Source organism: Ischnura elegans, chromosome 5 (genome assembly GCF_921293095.1).
Source record: "Ischnura elegans chromosome 5, ioIscEleg1.1, whole genome shotgun sequence".
NCBI lineage: Eukaryota > Metazoa > Arthropoda > Insecta > Odonata > Coenagrionidae > Ischnura > Ischnura elegans.
The window spans coordinates 5,198,195-5,217,019 of NC_060250.1; the positions used below are offsets into that span (position 1 = coordinate 5,198,195).

At 41.6% G+C, this 18,825-nt stretch overlaps 1 protein-coding gene across 1 annotated transcript in view; it reads left to right on the plus strand.

Moving 5' to 3' along the window:
* The window catches only part of LOC124158454 (protein cycle), a 190,374-nt gene that overhangs the window by 162,658 nt on the left and 8,891 nt on the right, over positions 1-18,825 (plus strand). The window contains exons 6-15 of the mRNA XM_046533544.1: positions 1,351-1,443; positions 1,599-1,716; positions 2,239-2,529; positions 3,129-3,218; positions 3,274-3,331; positions 3,434-3,490; positions 6,123-6,261; positions 6,831-6,949; positions 11,580-11,665; positions 13,752-14,029. Coding sequence (XP_046389500.1) covers positions 1,351-1,443; positions 1,599-1,716; positions 2,239-2,529; positions 3,129-3,218; positions 3,274-3,331; positions 3,434-3,490; positions 6,123-6,261; positions 6,831-6,949; positions 11,580-11,665; positions 13,752-14,029 — 1,329 coding nt within the window. The remainder of the gene's footprint in view (positions 1-1,350; positions 1,444-1,598; positions 1,717-2,238; positions 2,530-3,128; positions 3,219-3,273; positions 3,332-3,433; positions 3,491-6,122; positions 6,262-6,830; positions 6,950-11,579; positions 11,666-13,751; positions 14,030-18,825) is intronic.

Genomic DNA, 18,825 nt, shown 5'->3' on the forward strand with positions numbered 1-18,825 from the left:
AGTTATTTATGTACTAATTCGATGCCACGTAATTTCTTCTTTGATAATGATGTCTCTCGTCTTCTTTAATTTTCCAAATGGTTTCTACCACTATTGCGTGACATCATCAATATAGATCGTCCTACAATGGCTTTGATGAAGACCTCCAATCAGTTCTCCCAACAGCTGATTTTTTTACTCCTTCATCCATAATTCCTCTGCTTTACATCTTTCATCGCCTGCCCTAAGCATCTCATCCAGCTCAGCCATTCTTTAAAGTAAAATTTCAATAGAATTTACGTATTCTTTTTAAAAAACTGAAGCAAGTATTTCTTTGCCATGTGATCATTCATGTGAACTGATTGACATTAATTGTCTGGGCTTGGGGTGGACCCTTTTCTGGCCATCATGCAAAACACTTCACTATCGACATTCCTTATGATTCATTATTGTAATACATTGAGATTCATGCTGCTAGGTGGTAGATAGGTGCTAAATGTCAGTGATTCCATTCCCAGTCTGAGGTTATTTCTCTCCATTGCTATTACCTAATATGAATTTTGCCACTGTTCATGTGTCAGATGTGAGATGTATTTGCCACAATTACTGCCGTGCAGTGCTTTGAAGGGGTTCACCACTGGTTGTGGCTTCCTTTGAGCCCATTGTATTTTCCTATGTGTGTTGCCATCCTCATTGATGGACTGCTGCTACCATGTTCTACAATGAATAGCCATAGGGAATCATCAGTGCTGAAGTTAGGAAAAAAAATTAGGCGGTACTCACCAAAAATTCCAACAGCTGAACATGTATAATACATCCGGCCGCGAAGGTATTTTAACCGGTACGCTTATAACGAGTTTGGATTTTAGGGGGTACGCCGTACCGGCCCAACTACAGCACTGGGAATCATGGAACCTGGATGTGGTGGATAGTGGTCTGCTAACTGCCCAGAAAAGCCAAAAATCCATTGCAATTGCTGTGAAGAACTATGAGGTGCCAACATTTAAATACATCACATGCATATTACTGCAGATGCTTCCTTGCTGAAATTGTCACCCGCAATGCACAATCGTGCGAAAGTTCCACAGAGAAAATTATTTTCTATCTACTCAACCGCGACTATTTTTTTATTCTATCTACTCAACCGCATTCCAATGATGTTATAAAGCATACTTGATTGAAATGTACTGGCATAAAAATTTATATTGAAACCATCATAAAATAGTTCTTCAGGGTATGTATACATATATGTACTCCCAGTTTTTGTAATCATCAAAAGAATTCTTTTCCAAATGAATAAACTTGAGATTATTATTTAGCATGAGTTCTTGCCCCTTCTAATAATAACGTTTACTCTTTGTGTTACGGTAGGCTGCCGAGGGCTTTCTGTTTGTGGTGGGCTGCGACCGTGGGAGGATTCTGTACGTTTCCAAATCTGTGCTCAAAGTGCTCAACTACTCACAGGTGGGTTGGTGCCCACACAAGAGTCCCTCATCTGTCACGTGGTGTACCTATTGATGGTGGATAGCATCTCCCAAAATGAGATATGTCATTGCATTTGCATTCAAGCGTCTCCTATTCATCGCTGAGATCAGCAGAGCCCTTGGTTTGTTTTGCAGGGGGACCTCCTGGGGCAAAGTTGGTTTGATATCCTGCACCCCAAGGACGTGGCCAAAGTGAAGGAGCAGCTGTCTTCATCGGACCTCAGTCCCCGCGAGAGGCTAATAGATGCCAAAAGTGAGCACGCATTGTACTCATTGCCACCCAACCTTTATAGGATCATAGGATTTGGCTTTTTTTGGATGTATTTTATGGAATATATACACTCTTCTTTTTGCTCTATAAGGTTTAAGTATTCTGCTTGCATTGTATGACCATTCCTATACATATATGTATTCATACTACATCTGATTGCATCAGATTTGCTGTGTTTTTGAGAGTGTGGTCCTGCCTTCCCAATTTCTGTCACGCTCAGATTCTAGTTTCACAAATGGTCCTGACTCACTCATGCGAATAAGAGTTTCACTGAAACTAAGCATAGCACTCAGTGTGGCAACATACCAGACAACAGCTTATGTCAACATTGAAACCGTGTCATTTGAAAATGTGCAGATGCAACTGTGAAAATTGTTACGAGTTAGTCAATAGGAAACTTAAAAGTAGGTACATATGTACATGGTATGTAGGTACATATGTACATGGCACAGCAGTGTGTTTTAGCTGCTCCATGTGGAATGTCTCTCTGTCCTCTTGTCTCAGCCATGCTGCCTCTCAAGGACCTGGCTGGGGGCGGTGGGGGGGGAGGGGGCGGAGGAGGCGGCCTGGCAGTGGGCGGAGTGGCCGTTGGGGGCGTGGTCTTCTCCTCATCTCGCCTCTGCCCTGGAGCGCGGCGTTCCTTCTTCTGCCGCATGAAGTGCAAAGCACCAGCCACCGCTGCATCCATCAAGGACGAGGCAGACACAACGACAGGGGCCCCCGCAGCCCCTCTGCCCCCCATGCCAGCATCTGCGGGCCCCAGGCGCAAGGGCAAGGCACAAGGGGCATCCACCGGTGAGTGCACGCTCTTATCTACTTCCTCCACGCTCTTCCCATCCATACTTGTACCCTTCTCCTCTAGTACCTGATATTCCTTTTCTCTTACGAACATCTACATTCCACTTCCTGCCCCTCTGTTACCTTTTTGAAGTTACCATTACTCCTGATATCTCCTAATTCCCTTGGGGGGCCTTATTTCATCACTTATTTGTTTGAGCATACATTTAATTGGCATTTTGAAGTTTGAAAAATAATTTGCATCATAACCGATTGCTCCTTGTATTAGACCACAATTCCCAAAACATATAATTACCTTATACTATAAAATTTTGCATCTGTGAGTCACAAATTATGGCCGCACATACAATTTTCTTTAAAAAAAAAATTGTATCTGAAATATCCATGTAGATAGTTGGTGAAATTATGCCTTATAGAGGTCACTCTGAAGGAAAGGGGAGCACACAGAGCGTTGCACATGACCATTCGACCGATAGCTCTGGCAGTGGACTGTTGTGGTCCCATGATCATGTGTAGTGGTTTCTCGTGGGTTTGTGTGTAGCTATTCAGTGCTTTGTTGTTGACTCAACATGTGTTTTTGCTTTTCGTTGGTGTAGAGCGCAAATACTCTGTGATCCAGTGCACGGGCTACCTCAAGTCGTGGGCTCCGGCGCAGGTGGGTGGTGGCGATGGAGAGGAGAACGGGGGTGGGGGAGGGGGGGGCGACGGTGGCGGGGGGGGGCGGGGGTGGCGGAGGGGGAGATGCTTGCAACCTGTCGTGCCTGGTGGCTGTGGGGCGGACGCGACCGGAGGGGGCGGAGTGGGTTGATGGTGGGAGGCGCAGGGGGGTGAGGCAGGCGGGCGGAGGCAGAACGGGGGGGCAGGGGGAGTGGGGTGCAGGGCGGAGGCGTGGCAACGCCAGTGTCATGTTCGTCTCGAGGCATGCCATGGACGGAAAGTTCCTGTTTGTTGATCAGAGGTATGTTCTGCCTTGAGACTTATTTAGCACTTATTGCATAGTACTTATAGAGCACAGGTCCCATTCACCCACATCGTGATATAGAGCCTGCAATGAGACCCAAGTAAACTTAAACCATGAAGTGAACGCTGCATGAATTACTTATCTTCAAAGGGAGACTTAAGCCATGAGAAATGAATTAAAAACCAAGAGCAGACAGAATCATTATGTCTTGCACTTAAAAATTCCAATTGTTCGGTTCAACTGGCCACAATGTATCATGCATGAACTTGAATTTTCAAAAAGAAGGTTGTTTTACTCTGCACTGCAAAGAGTGCTTATGAGTCTCATTTGGTGAGTGGGGTCTACTTGAGGGCTTAGTGATGTCTGCTCACTCCACTTCCTTGCTCCAGGATGGCTGGCCTCTTTGCGCTGCTCCTCAGCTACCATCATCACAAATGCACATAGCGTACCTCTCTGTGCAGCCCACCTGCAATGTGTTCATAAATAGCTTCATTGTGGAGTCCTTCGTAACACCATTCGCAGCCATTTACTCTCCGTTCCTACTTGCAGATCTGAATGTGCATTTGTCTCTCTGACCTCCTTAAACAGCCATTTTCCACTGGGCTGTGTTTATATTCTCCCCAACCAACCTGTTTCCATGTATGCTGATTTTAGTGACACTGTAGATGAAGTTATCACTGCCCATGGCTTTTCTGAAATGGTTTTGCTGCTGGGTGATTTTAACTTACCTGCTGTGAACTGGTCTTCCCTGAACATGCCAAGTGATCGTGAGCCACAATATTTTATCTTAAACAAGGTGATTACACACATTCTTCAGCAACTTAACTCTGTTCATAACTTTAGAGGAGTCTCCCTCGACCTTGTCCTTTCTACTGCGTCCACCTCTTTCATTGTTCCTGCTGAAGGCGTCCTTTTGGATGAAGTTAGACATCATCCTGCTTTATCCTTTATGATAAACCTGAAGAGAATATGTGCGCAAAATACTCCCAAGTATGTATTTGATGATAAGAGATGCAATTTTGATGCTATTTTTCTTGCTATTCATAATATAATAATAATAAAAATATGCCTTTATTCGGGCGAGCTTGAGACTAAGAAGTCCCCTCTTCCACCTAACCCCTCGATAGCATCAATGCAAACGTATGAAAAAATCGTAGTTAAATGTTTACAATATGAGAGATATACAATATACACTATTTGTGACATGTCAAAAAAGATAAACAAGTATATGTGAAAATTTTGTGTAAAAAAGATTTCTGTTTGCGGGAAAAAACATGAGGATAAGGATGTAGAATCCTTCAGCGAAAAAACCCACTGCAGGAAAACGCCCACATAAGAAGGGGAGCGTGAAAAACCTACGAAAACCTACTGAGTGAAAGCTAATGTCATGTTACATGGGAGGTGCAAAGTATACACAAATATTAAACGTGCGATTAAGACATAATAATGGAAAGTTTTCAAGGAAACTCATTAAGTTGATGATTATGAAACAAAGTTGCTCTCAAAAAGTTTAAATCTGCTGGTCTACCTTCTTACCTACAACATTTTTGAACCTGAGAAAACAGAGCAAGGACCTAGCCAAAGAGTGTCTACATGTTTACATTAGGAAAGTTGAAAATACCATTCCTCTTGAGATTAAATCCTTCAGGTCAGAGGCAAGCTTTACCCACAACTATCCAGACCTCGGTTTGGAGTCACTGAGATGGTGACAAAGAAAGTAAAGATGTTGCATCTGGATGTATTCAGGAATTGTTTGCGAAAGAGTTAAGAAAGAGCCTTAGTTTGTTATAAAGAGAAAGGAGTCCAGATACAAACTGTGTTCTCTTCTTTACTTTGATGTGAATGAATTCATCTGTTGCATGAAATAATGAAGTTACATATTTATTCTTCCCTGCATGCTATTTGAAGTTACTGACTGTACCGTATTTGTCTGAATATAGTCCCCCCTTTTTTTCCAAAAATGTTCATGGTAAAAGTAAAGGGGGGGACTATATTCAAACCCATTTTTTAAATTTTTTCCTGAAAGTCAAGCCTCAATTTTAAGGGGGGGGGGGGACTTTATTCAGAGGGGGACTATATTAGGAGAAATACGGTAATTTTAAATATCAATAGAATGTAGAGAGTAGAAGTAGAGTTTAAACTTTTACAAGATCAAGTGGTATAAGAATGCTGATTTGTGAATGAAAAACTTTGCTGTTTCTACAATGAATATGATACAGTGTATCGAAACTAGTCAGGAAAATAAAGTTCCAAATTGTAGAAACAGCAAAGTTTTTCATTCACAAATCAGTAAGATGGATTTCTACAACGTGAAGGCCTCTACCATTCAGTGCATGGTATAAGAATGTTTAAAAAGTTTGTGGCAATTTGTTGTGATCCATATACAGATACATATATGTATAGAAGAAAAACGGTCATAGGTGCTCCATCTAGCAGTAAAGGTATGGTTCAAAGTGCCTGTTCTATGTTGTTGTGATTGTGGGGTGCATTGAAGGGACAAAGCTGTGCATACCTACTTGCCAAATGGTGGAGGTGCACATTTTTTTCTGCTCTGTCACAGAGTGGAGTATTTGGGCCCATATATATTTTTGGGCTCAACTGCTGTTGACGCTTACTCTTTGGTTGGCAGGGCGACACTTGTGCTGGGGTTTCTGCCACAAGAGCTGCTTGGCACGAGCATGTACGAGTACTACCGACATGAGGACATCCCGAGGCTGGCAGAGGCCCACAAGGCAGCGCTCACCTCCACAAGATCTGTCACCACACTGGTACACCACACATTGTACTTCCTTGCGCTCCTGTTTATCAAAAGAAAAGTCATTTTTTTAATGATCATACAAGAAAGCCCCAGTTGGTTCTGTTATCTTTCACTCTGGTGGATGAACCAACAAGAGGCAGCAATCAAGTGAACACATCCTGGGTGGGGGCACAGCAGAGTTGTCCTCACCTTGTGTCCCGTTGATTGTGGGTTAGAGTCCCGCCTGATCCATTTCCGCCCAAGGCTTGTGTGTGGCTGTGACTTAATTTGGTCCTCTTTAGACTTTGGAAAACAAGCCATTGGCTTTTCTGGATCTCAGAGGTGCATGACCACCATGGTTAATAACTGCTGGAATTTCAATCTTAATTCAGTTTCCATTGTGTGCTTATCATGCTTTTGTCCTCCTTTGTCTGCCTCTAGTACTTAGGTTCATATTTCTTGGCCTTCCTTGGGGGACTCTTACTTCAATTTTTCCCTTCAATTATGATTTGGTCAGGGTGATAATGACCATGGAAAATATTTGTTATGATTAAATGGTGACTTTTGTCTCCATTATCTGAATAAGCTTTGCTCTCTTAGGTGTATAGGTTCCGTAGCAAGGAGGGTTCATACATCCGCCTCCAGAGTGAGTGGCGATCATTCCGCAACCCTTGGACCAAGGAAGTGGAATACCTGGTGGCCAAGAATCTTGTCATACTGTGAGTACAATCATTGGCAACCCAGATGTATCCATGTAAGGCTTCATGCCAAGATCCAGAGATAATCTTCTCCAAGTGCCAAGCAAAGAAATCCCACAAAAGCTGGGCAGCCAGGTGCAGCTTAAACGGCAAAACCTGATAAGATGTAAGTGGGAAATAGAGACAGAGATGAGACAGCAGACCACAAAAAGATATGCAGGGAGGATTATTAGTTAGCAAGAGTGCATGCAGTCTTCCCATTTGTATGTGCTACCTCAGAGAAAATGCAGGAATTCTGAAAAAATGCAACACAATCACAGGATCCTCCGGCCTGACTAAAACTGTCACATCTAGGGTGCATTAGCACATCATCTTCAAGGCAGTGGTGGCTGGTGGCGATTTATCATGGATGTGCATTATAGCAGATACAGGGTGAGATATGAAGTGAAACACTGCACTTTTCACATAAAAATTTTTATGTGGGAAGTGCAAAGTGTTTCACTTCATATCTCACAATGGATCTCCACAAAGTATCTGCCTCATCCATCCAATTCAGATACAGGATGATTAATTTATATTATGTTAATCCATGAGCATCATATTTCATCGTAATAGAATAGGGGAGAGTGGGGCAAAACCGACCTGCTAAGCTTTATTATGAGAAATTTGGCTTTCTGCTACAAATATTTACACAAAATTAGCGTAATTGCAATATTTACTATTTAAAGAAATAAAATACTGATGCATTATTCTTTACTGATACAGTTTAAATTTATATGAATTTTTTTTTCTAATACTGACAAAATGACGGTTTTGCCCCTCTGGTGGGGCAAAACCGACACCCATATGTTTTACATTAAAAAAAGTTTATAATGCTATTTTTGGGAATTTATATTACAAAACTCACTGTTTTTACAATGTACAGCAATATTTATTAATTAAAAATAAGAAATTAACACTGTGTAAGTTTAGATTTACATTTTAGGAACGAAAGTCACATATGAAATTTTCGTCTTCTTCTTCACAATTAGCGCACGCCTCATGAGCCCATCCTTCACATTTCAAACACAGAATCCACCCCTCCCTCTCTTTAGATCTTGAATATAATTCATTGCAAAAAAATGCATGCCGCCTCGTCTTCTTCACATTCTTCCTCATCTTCGAAAGCATCGGTTTTCATTTTCTTCGACTTCACTTTGTATATTTGGGGGGCTGTGGCTTAGAAAGCAAGCTTTCTTTTAGGACCCTTTTTATTTTTATCATTCTTCGCCACTGTTCCTTTGTTTTTAGCTTTCATTCTTTCTTTTTTAATATTCTTTTTCTCCTTTTTTTCTCGTCTTCCTCCAGTTCTAATTTATAAGGTTACGACATACAGCCTCCTTTCTTTTTAACTCTTTCCTTTTCTTGTGGAGGTGGCATGAGTAGTTTTGGTGAAATTTGTTTACACACACTTATTTCCATTGGAAGGGGTTGGAGAGAACTTGACGCCGATATATAATAGATAATAATAGGGGGGGAAAAGTACATTGTATGAAATGTAAAATAATTAAAAATATTATATAAAATTTAATATGGCAGTTTGAAAACTCAATTTAATGCGGGCAACGGGTACAGCTAGTACTTAATAAATTGGGTTCTATTATTTTATTAGGTATAGTGAAGCACAGCTGATAAGTTGAAATATCGTGGGGCAAAACCGACCCCGGTCGGTTCTGCCCCACTTTCTGTTGACGGTTTTGCCCCTAGGTACACAGTAAAACAAATATGGCAATTTGAGGTTATCCAAAATCATTAGCTAAGCTACTCGTACGTTAAAATATAAGTAAACACAGTAAATAAACACATGTACTCACCTTCGGTAAACCAGATTGTGGTTACACTTCTCAAATCAAAATAAATATGGCATTTAAGTTGTAAGAGAAACTGGTTAAAACTTCAGAACTTTACATAGCCCCAACATCGTCAAGCATGCCAACGAAACCAAGCTCGATCTGCACGAAATGACGACCTCTTCAACTAGTTCATAGTTTTGCCGCTGGATAACAACACCTACTGGGAAATATTAAAGGGGTCGGTTTGACCCGCCTGGTCGGTTTTGCCCCACTCTCCCCTACATAGCATGCAAGATATACCACTGGTACATTCTAGCCTTAAAACTGCATGAACAGAAATAATATAAGCATGCCAATGGAAACAATCATTCTAACCACACCTTTACAAGTGGCGGTAGGTGAAAATCATTTTCCTTCCCTTCTTCCAAGCGAACATCTCTATCACCTTGTCATTGAAACCTTCGATACCATCCTGAAACTTTTTTTCAATTAACTACATCGCCAGAGCAGTGACCCTGTCCTCCTCCATCTGGCTACATAAGAATGTTTTAATGCATTTAAGGGTTGAAAAAATCCTCTCTGCTTCACTAGGTGTCATCGGAATTGTTACGAGAATTTTCAGTAGTTTAGTTGTTTCACTGAATGTGTTTTTAATGTTATTATCAACGATGAATCCTTGTGAGGTAATGATGTTGGAGACTTTCCGGAAGTTCTCGTCTCAGTTTTCAAGCTCAATTTTCAATTGACCCATTGGTTTTGAAGTTAGCACAGATTTGCGTTGTTTAAAACAAATCTGCCAATTTTTGTGGTATAAACAATTTGTTTTATAACAACTGTTAACCATAGATCTGGCTTTCTTATAACAAAATTCTAAGTTATTGGGACGAAAACTACAAGAATACCAGGCGATCAAAGCTGGGCAACTTGAATTTACACGCAAAAAATGGGTATTTTTTTTAGAAAAAATGAAGTACTGAAAATACTATGGCACGAAAAATTTGTTTAAGTAAATGATCCAACGTAGTTGAATTCTCTTTCACGTGCTTTTTCTTGCATTGAAATTGATTGCCTTGTTTGGACGATAGAGCTCCTCAAACTCGGGTGTCTTGCTTTTTTTCACAGAGAGTAGGATTCTGGGCACAGGTAGCGTAGGCGGCAGCTTCATATTTTTTCATATCACATCCATAAGTAGATAGGATTTAATTCCTTCTCGTTGTTATAATTCATTAATCTCTTGTGTGTGCACTTGCTAACATGCGTATACGCACGCACCGCCACTGCTTCAAGGTGATCTCAAAAGAGCGTGGTGGTGATCAAGGGGTGAATTTGGGAGAGGAATGAGACTCTGTCTCCTTGAAATTCCATGAAAAATGAACAGTTCAACTAGCTGTCAAGCAGAACGTGACTGTAATGAACACGGACACAACATTTTAGTTGGCTAAAGAAAGGGTGTACTGGCTGAGGCTGATTGAGGAAGCCGTTTGGATGACAAATAACATAACAGCGTTGGCATTGGCTATGTCTCTTGATTGGTATAAATGGCAGACTGAACCATAATTATTAGTACCCCCAGATGGCGATTTTTAAGATCCTATGCAGAAGCAAGAAGTCCAGTGCTTCCTCTCAATCCCGAACCACACCTCAACTCCAGATAATTAACATCCTGCAGTTCAGAGACACTATAGTGCATACATACGTTGCACTCTCATTCCTTCCTGGAGACCAAAAAGGCACATGAAATATAAAGAGGCTGACTGCAACCAAATAGGAGCCACTCCAGTCCTTAGCCCCAATACTCCTCTCTAGGACTCCAACTCACAGACTCACATAGGGAGCCTCTCCCCCGTCCCCCCATTCCATTTAATCGTAATTTGTCCAAAGAAAGTGTGAAACCTGTACATTCAAGCAATGAATGAAAGCAAACACATCAAAACTTTCAATAAATTTTGGTCTTGGATAGTGCTTAAAAATGTTGTTTTCACAGGCTAATTAGGTAATTAACAAAATTTCCAGGAACTTTAGAGGCTGTGGAGTATCTCCAGGGAAACGGGGGGGTATACCACAGCCCCTAAACTCCAGGTAGGATTGCTGCCCTGCCCCCCCCCCCCCCAGGTAAAACTCTAAACTTCACCTATGGGATAATGTCACAGTTTCCTAAAGTCATTGACTAAAGGTAAAAGAGGAATGATTTTTGGATCTTAGCATAAGTTGGGAAATGTTTTGAAAGTGATCATAAAAGAATTTGAGAAAATAGAGTGAGTGAATCCAGTGGTGTACGAATGCTACTTGGCGAATGGGGAGTTGACCACCCCCTTTTCACTCGGAGGAAGGTTCAATGAGTTTCGAGACCCAGTGCTGCCTCCTCCTCCTACTCTCTCTTGGTACCTTCTCTACCTAGTCAGTAATCTACTTCATTACCTTGTACATATATATTTATTGCCAGCCAGTTTTTTTTGTGCATATTACTCATTGAGCGACATATTGGCAACCTTCATCATGAATGGTTTATGCGTGACTTGGTGAATTTTCTTCCTCATAGGATAAAGAAAAAATATTGTGAATTTCACTGAAAAGAAATGCTTAACACGTAAGAAGCACTTTTTAATGCTTTCCCTGAAGATATCATTCAATGACTAAAAAATCTAGTTTGTTGGTAAGTTTTATTCTATGTGAAAAATTATTGCAGTAGAGGTTTCTTTGAGGTGAACGTTGCTTAGTTGTCAATTTATCATGAATCTCTCACTGCTGATCGCATGCTCATACATTTAATAACTTGGAGAGGGCATAATAATTTCAGCTGTGTTGTTGATGTTTTGCAGTTCCTCTGATGGTCATGTGACGGCCGATGGCAAGGGAGAACACCTCGACAGTTCAACTCCCAGCAACCTCGACTTCTTCTCGCTGAGTAAGACCACATTCGCCTCCCTCTCCCACATCAAATTCATTCAAGCAACAAAAGCAGATCTATGAATTATTTTTTAAATTCCCCCTACTGGATGAGAATCTCAAGCCATTAGTGATGATCAAGTGGCATTAAATTAAGGAGATTTTGCATGCCTTTAGCGATTATGTATTAGAAATTCTCAATGTGATTATATGCAGTACCTTCTTATAGTGATTGCTCAACTATGAGAATGAACCCATGGTGACAATAGGAAATTCTTACACTGATTATACGGTGTGTTTCAGAAGGAATCTGCAATACTACTTCGGTGGGTGTTAGGGGAGTCAATTTAAAGCACTTTTTGCCCCATAAACATTGAGTCGCAACTCTTTAATTGCTGAGCTATGGCAACACAAACATTTTTGTTGTATGCACTTTAAAGTGCACACGTGGAAACAGTTTCTCATGTGTATCCAGCCTTTTCCACATTTTATTTAATATTCTAGATTTTTTAATACTTTATATAACTATGGTTGGACAAAAATGTGTGGCTATAAATGTCTGAAACAGTTAATCTTTGAGCTTAATTGAACGAGACCTTTGAGTGAGTATCAGCAATACAATTGCACAATCTCAAAAAGGTGTTAATCCTTAAAAATGTTGGGTCTGCTATGTATGGGAACACATGACCAGTAAATATTCAACAAATTTCATGGATAAATCATTGTTGGTCATGGTGCATTTCTGAAAAAGCAAAAATCTAATAACTTTAGGAGGCTTCTTTCAGCTCTAAACTGGATGGAATTAATACAACACATGCTCATCACTCTCTGCTCGGGTAATTAGATCATTTTCACCCCAAACGTTGAGCATTATGCATGACCAGAATTTTAATACCAATGAAAAATTGGCAGTCATGCCGTGAACAGCGGCCGGCAGAAAATTGCTTCATCTGAAAGTGGTATTAAGATTGAATCATGTACATATACAGTGATTCTTTGAAATACAAGCAAGATGCGTTCCGAGAGCTTGTTCGTAAGTTGATAAGCCTATGCAAGGCATCAAAAGGTGTGGTTATCCTGCAGAATGCAACTCTGCATTACAATTTTGCGTTAACTCACGGCCACTCAGTTTATCCATGGTGTCGCTGTAACGGCGTGCTGAGCAGTTTTTTGTTGAGGTTATAAGAACTGTGACAGTGAAGCATGTGAATAAGTAGTCAATTAAAGTAACAATTTAAGATACATCACAGAATGCAGAATATATTTTGAATTGAGTCACAAGTTACAACAAATTAACGGATGATGTCGTCAGAAGTTGAGGGAGTTTCCCTATTGATCCTGATGATATGCAGTACGTAAACTGTGCTCCTAGCATGTGGCCCTTCAAAATCAACATCGACCACTACTGTTTTCAGTGAACGGCTGTTCATGGCAATATTTCTGCCAGAAAAAGAATAGATTAGACCTAGATAGGGTAAAAATGTTGAATTTTTTAAATCAAACCCTGGAGAAAGAACCAGTGGCTGCCTGATGTCATGTGACACATTGGTCGATCATGCTTTCTTTAACAACATGTTATTTAAACTTTTTTCCTTGGCAGATAAAATTATGGAGACAATCTTAAGTTTTTTCCTAGAGAGCTTTCCTGATAATTTACTCCTTTAGTGAAATTATTTGCATTCACTTCTTGTGGTTGTTCATTGAAATATGTGATTAATCCAGATAGTAAGAGTTCAACCTTGGAACCGAGTTTCGAGAACTGAGAACCGATGGGGGAGAACCAGGGGTACCAAACAACCGAAAAAATTTAAGAACAGAGTCATCATTAGTATTAAATGATGGTCATGCTAAGTACACATGCCTGAGGGCAGCATGAAATAAGTGACTTAATGCAGAAATATTCTATTGCTAGAAATTCCATAATGTGCATGTACATATAGGTACTTGTTGCTGTTATGTGCCTGAAAATCTGAATTTTAGATGGCCAAGTAAAAAGTAAGTCACTTGGTAGTTTATGCACCAAAGTTGATGACTGCACGGGTTTGCACAATCATGATAACATGGTGCATGTTGGTGTGGACACTGCCACCTGCCTCTTCCTGCAGGCAACGGCAGCCTGGGTGGCAAGGAGATGCAGCGTTTGATCAGCAACCACGTGGAGGCAGGGAAGATAGGACGTCAGATAGCGGAGGCCGCCGTGCTGGACTGTGGGGCAGGGGTGGGGCAGAGTGATAGGGTGGGGAGCGGAGGGGGGGGAGGGGAGGCGTCGGAGGACGAGGGAACGTCCCCCCTCAGCCCCCCACCCTCTCCCCCTCCTCACCACCCCCCTCCCACGACACCACCCTCGGAGGGAACACCCTGCAGTGACCCAAGGCGCACCATGGTATGTATGCACCCTTCTCAACATCTGGGGTGATTCACACTCGCACCAAGTCTACATTGCATGAGTAATTTTGCAGAAGAGAAAAATATTACTCTTGGTGTTCAGCTTTGTATGCTCAAATGATTTTTAATATGTATAACGGAAGTCAATACCAATTATTAACTTACTTCTGCAAAGATTACACCTGCCAATGCACTTTTATAAGATTATAATTTACTAATGATGAATGGGCATAACTTAGATTGCAAAATGCCTTTCACCACTCTGGCGTGGCATGATCTAGTGTCCGGCCCCAGTGCAAGGCAAGGCGATGGATGGAGAAGAAATGTGTCCTTCAATGCTGAGGATTGTGTTTCTGAGAATTGGCGGACTTTGGTGAGGAGTGAACGGGTTCCCCCCTCGAGGGGGTAAAGCGTATCTGTTATGGGACATACTTTATGTACACTCGGTGCTCATGATGCAGCAACATAACTTTCAATTAGTGAGGCATATTAAAGACATGAAACTATTAATTAACAGAAATTCCATGAATATGGTCATTGATTGAATGGTAAATGTGAAAGGATTTTTTGAAAAACTCACAAATTTAGCCACTTTCACTCTTCTTTTCAAGTGTCCTCTTAATATGTAGTGATGGATGAGATGGAATGGTGTGGGGGAGGTTATAATTGTTTTGAGTGCATTATGGGGTGGGGGGTGATACAATGGACCTAATGTTCTTTATGACCAAATGTTCAACTTATATTTTTAGAACCAGCTCCATTTTTTCCACATTTTGAGTTGTGTCTGATCTCTGCAGCACTAATGGTTCTAGAGATACAGATCATCCTCTAAGTGGGACATTGGGAACAACAGCACCAGTAATAATGTGATAATGATTTCTTATGATTTCCAAAGTCTTGAAGTGATTACCTAATACAGTACAGCAGCTCTGGCAAATATAAGGAAATTTTGACCCTTCCTTCTTTTCTGTGAAAAATGTGATCTTACTGTAAAGGAAGAAGGATAAACTTTTTTTCACTATTTTATCTGTAATAAAACCAACTCAATTTGCTGTGAGCAAGATAATGCTGACTTTTTTATTATTTTTTTCATCCTGTATCATAACTTTTTCTCATATATCAATTTTTTCTGCAAAGATTAGAATAGGAAAATAGGGGAAGGAGGGTGAATAATGTTTTTTACTTGATGAATAATTATCAACACCTTTTGAAACTTTTGTACATCCGACAAATTGTCATAGTTTATAAATTACATTGTTCACTAAATTAGAACCTAAACTCACATAAAATCTTCGGCAAGCAAACACAAACCATGAGCATGCACTTCCATTCATTTGTTTACATTGAATGCAAACTGGAAACAGGTGGCGATGAAAATATTGCACTCTATATGGGACGATCTTTCCATAGAATATGAAGGCTTTAGAAATCACTTCTGATAGGTCTAGAGACATTTTACTCACTCTACCAACGTATTTCTGTAAAAACAAAATTTTTTTGAGACTTATATCAATGTCCTATGCGAGAGAGAAAAATGCAAATATTGGTATGAATAGTCATGCAGTAAAACAGCCAGGATCTCCCAATTATGAATGTTGTAAGTAGTTTTAGATACGCCCATAAGCAGTGGCATAGCCAGAGGGGGTCCCCCCCCCCCCCCAAAGTATAAAAATGTAAGTCTCTCGGGTCTGCCGGAGGCCACAGAGGGAACGAGAGGAAGGGAATTAAGGAATTAGTAACAAATTCCCGGTCTCTTCCATAACTCCACTTTATTCGCGTTCAGCTACAACCATCCCGCCAGTCATCCCCAAACCAACTCCCAACGTCGTGTCTTCTTCCCACCAATGCATCCGCTAGCTTGCAGTTCCCAGCTTTTCCTCACCGGATGCAGGGGGGGTGAGAGGAAGGCATTATGTATCTGCTTGCTCTATAGCTAACCATGGTGGGAATGCAAGTCAGCGTGACACACCATTCCCCCCCCCCAAAAGAAAAATTGAACATAGTGAAAATTTTCTGTCAGCCAACCACTTGCATTCCCACACCACATAGAGATTTATACAATTTAACATTCGAAAACTCCATAAAAATTACAAACAATCGATTATACTGAAAAGTCAAAAGATAGTGTCCTTTAAATGACACACTTGCCACACATTGAAAAACAATGCATTCATCTTTAGAATTAAACAACAAAAAAATGGACTTATAGTGGACAATTTAAAAAAATAAGACATTGGTCACCACCGATAGGAGAACAGGATAAGAATGCAATACCACAATGTACCCAAAACCCAATATAACACTATTAAGCAATACACAACCCCACAATACATGATTATTGTAACCTCTTCAAAGTCAGCACAAGTCGTTTAGAAAGAAATTTAAACAATATGCATGCTTCGTAGTAAACCCAATTACTCCCCCTGAATCAGCATAAACACTGTACTTTTCATATAATCAACTGGGCAAAGAGAATACCATTACAAACTCAAAATTCCGTAACATACTAAATCACTGTTCGTTTTATGAAAAGACATAATGCAATCACAAATCTTAAAGATGTTTCACAACCAGTACTCCATTATCCAAATGGAAAACACTCGGTCCCGTCGTACTTACATAGACAAAGACACTCAAGAACACTCATTGCCCCTCGGGCAAACACTCGGCCAACACCATAATGGCCTCGTCACTCACTTTTTAACTTGGCCACGACCTCAAATTATAACGGCAAGCGGCTAGCGTTGTACTTTCACTATTAATCTCGCTGATTTTCTCATCAAATGCACCGGGACATACTTCGGGGGAATTTGCACTAAGGGATGAGAGGGCTTCAGGGGGCATGGTGGTCAAAGGAGTCTCTGCTGCCGTCAGGGTTATCTTCGCGCGGTCCGCGCTATCTTCAAAAGGGGGTGGGGACATGGTGGGAGGCAAGGTCGCAGTGGGTAAGGTCACTGCCGACGTGTCAACAATCTCCACGGGGTCTTCCTTGTTTTTATCAGCAGCTCACCGCCTACTTCGCTACGGGTACGGCGAGCGCTGAGGTAAAGGCTGCTCTGCTCGAAGTGGGCGTGGTCGGTCGGCTTTCCATTCGTCTCCACGCTCGTCCTCCGAATGATCGGAAACCGCTGACCAAGATGCCTCGCTCTCCAAATCGGAAACGGCATCAACTTCCGAAGAAGGGAAAGGGGGGGAAACTGTCACTATTTCTTTCTTTCTCGTTGTTGCATTTGGAGTGGAAGGGGGGAGGTGGAAACGATTTCCGGAGACGTTGATGCTTCCTCAACTCCTTTCCCACTCGCCATCGGTAATCTCGGATGCCCACGCCTTTTCTCGCCCCTGATTGCTTCTGCGAATTCATGTTCTGTATTTCTCACACCCCTATGTGCTTTAACGCGGTCTTTATGCACCACGATAGTCCTAAAACGTAGCTGCAAACGTAGATTAGAGTCATTGAGCACCTCAAGGATTTTATAAGGCCCCGAAAATGGTTTGTGGAACTTGCGGATTCTGCCGGGCTTTATACAGGGGTCGTTTAGGTAAACGTATTGACCCGGCTGATAGTTCACATCCCTACTCCTCTTGTTGTATTGCCTTGCCTGTGACTCAAGGACCCTCTTACCGTTCCCCAAACAATCTTTCCAAATTTGCTTGAGTTGATCGCTTAGTTCGTCCACATATGAATCTCTCGTACCAGTCTCTACGGTCTCTAAGCAATGCAAGGGCGTCTTCATTTCACGACCGAAAATCACCTTGAACGGAGTCACTCGCGTGCTACTATGATAGGTTGTATTATATCCTGCCACCGAAAACGCTAACAACACATCCCAATTATTGTCTCTGCCATTAACACAGTGGCTTAGCATTTGCGAGATGGTTCGATGCACTCTCTCACACCTTCCATTACAGCTGGGGTGAAAGGGTGATGTACGTAATTTAGATACCCCTAGAAATTTACACAAATTCTGCAAATTTATACAAATTCTGGAATAAAGCCGACTCAAAGTTCGGGCCCTGATCCGACAGTATATACTCAGGAACGCCAAATTTCAAAATCCACCGCCTAAGGAGAGCGTCGGCCACTACTTCCGATGTCTGTGATGGAATAGTCACCATCTCTAAATACTGTGAAAAACGATCGAGAATGGTAAGTATAAGTCGGTTGCCGTTCGAGGTGCACGGTAGAGGCCCAACAATATCTATGCTGATGAAGGAAAATGGGGAGGTTCTTACTGGAAGTTTCTTCAAGGGTGCCCTCGTCTTCCCGTAAGGGCTGCGTTGATTTCAAGGAACACAGCTAGCAATCATCTCTCTCACATCTTTATCAAGGGAGGGCCAGCAGTACATCTGTCGTATTTGTCCAATAGTTGGCTTTACTCCTAGGTGTCCTGACAGAGCGAGGTCGTGATGTTGGCGGAACACAGTTTCCCGTCTGCTCACCGGAACCACCACCTTTAATCCCTCTTTTGTCGATCGGAACAGCAGTCCATTTTTCTCCTCAAAACTCTCACACGACTTCCACTCCTGGCATTCCATATCCTCGGCTTGGTACTTCTTCCAATCTTCGTCATCTATTACCTCCACCACTCGTATCTTTCGGCTTATCCCGTCGGCGTTAAGGTGGAGTTTTCCTTGCTTGTGAATAACCTCATACTCATATTCGGCTAACTTCAGTGCCCATCAGGTTAATCTACTACTGGGATCGCGGAGACTGAAAAGCCATTGGAGGGCGGCGTGATCCGTGATGATTTTGAACGGCCGACCCCACACATAAAGGCGAAAGTACTGAACCGC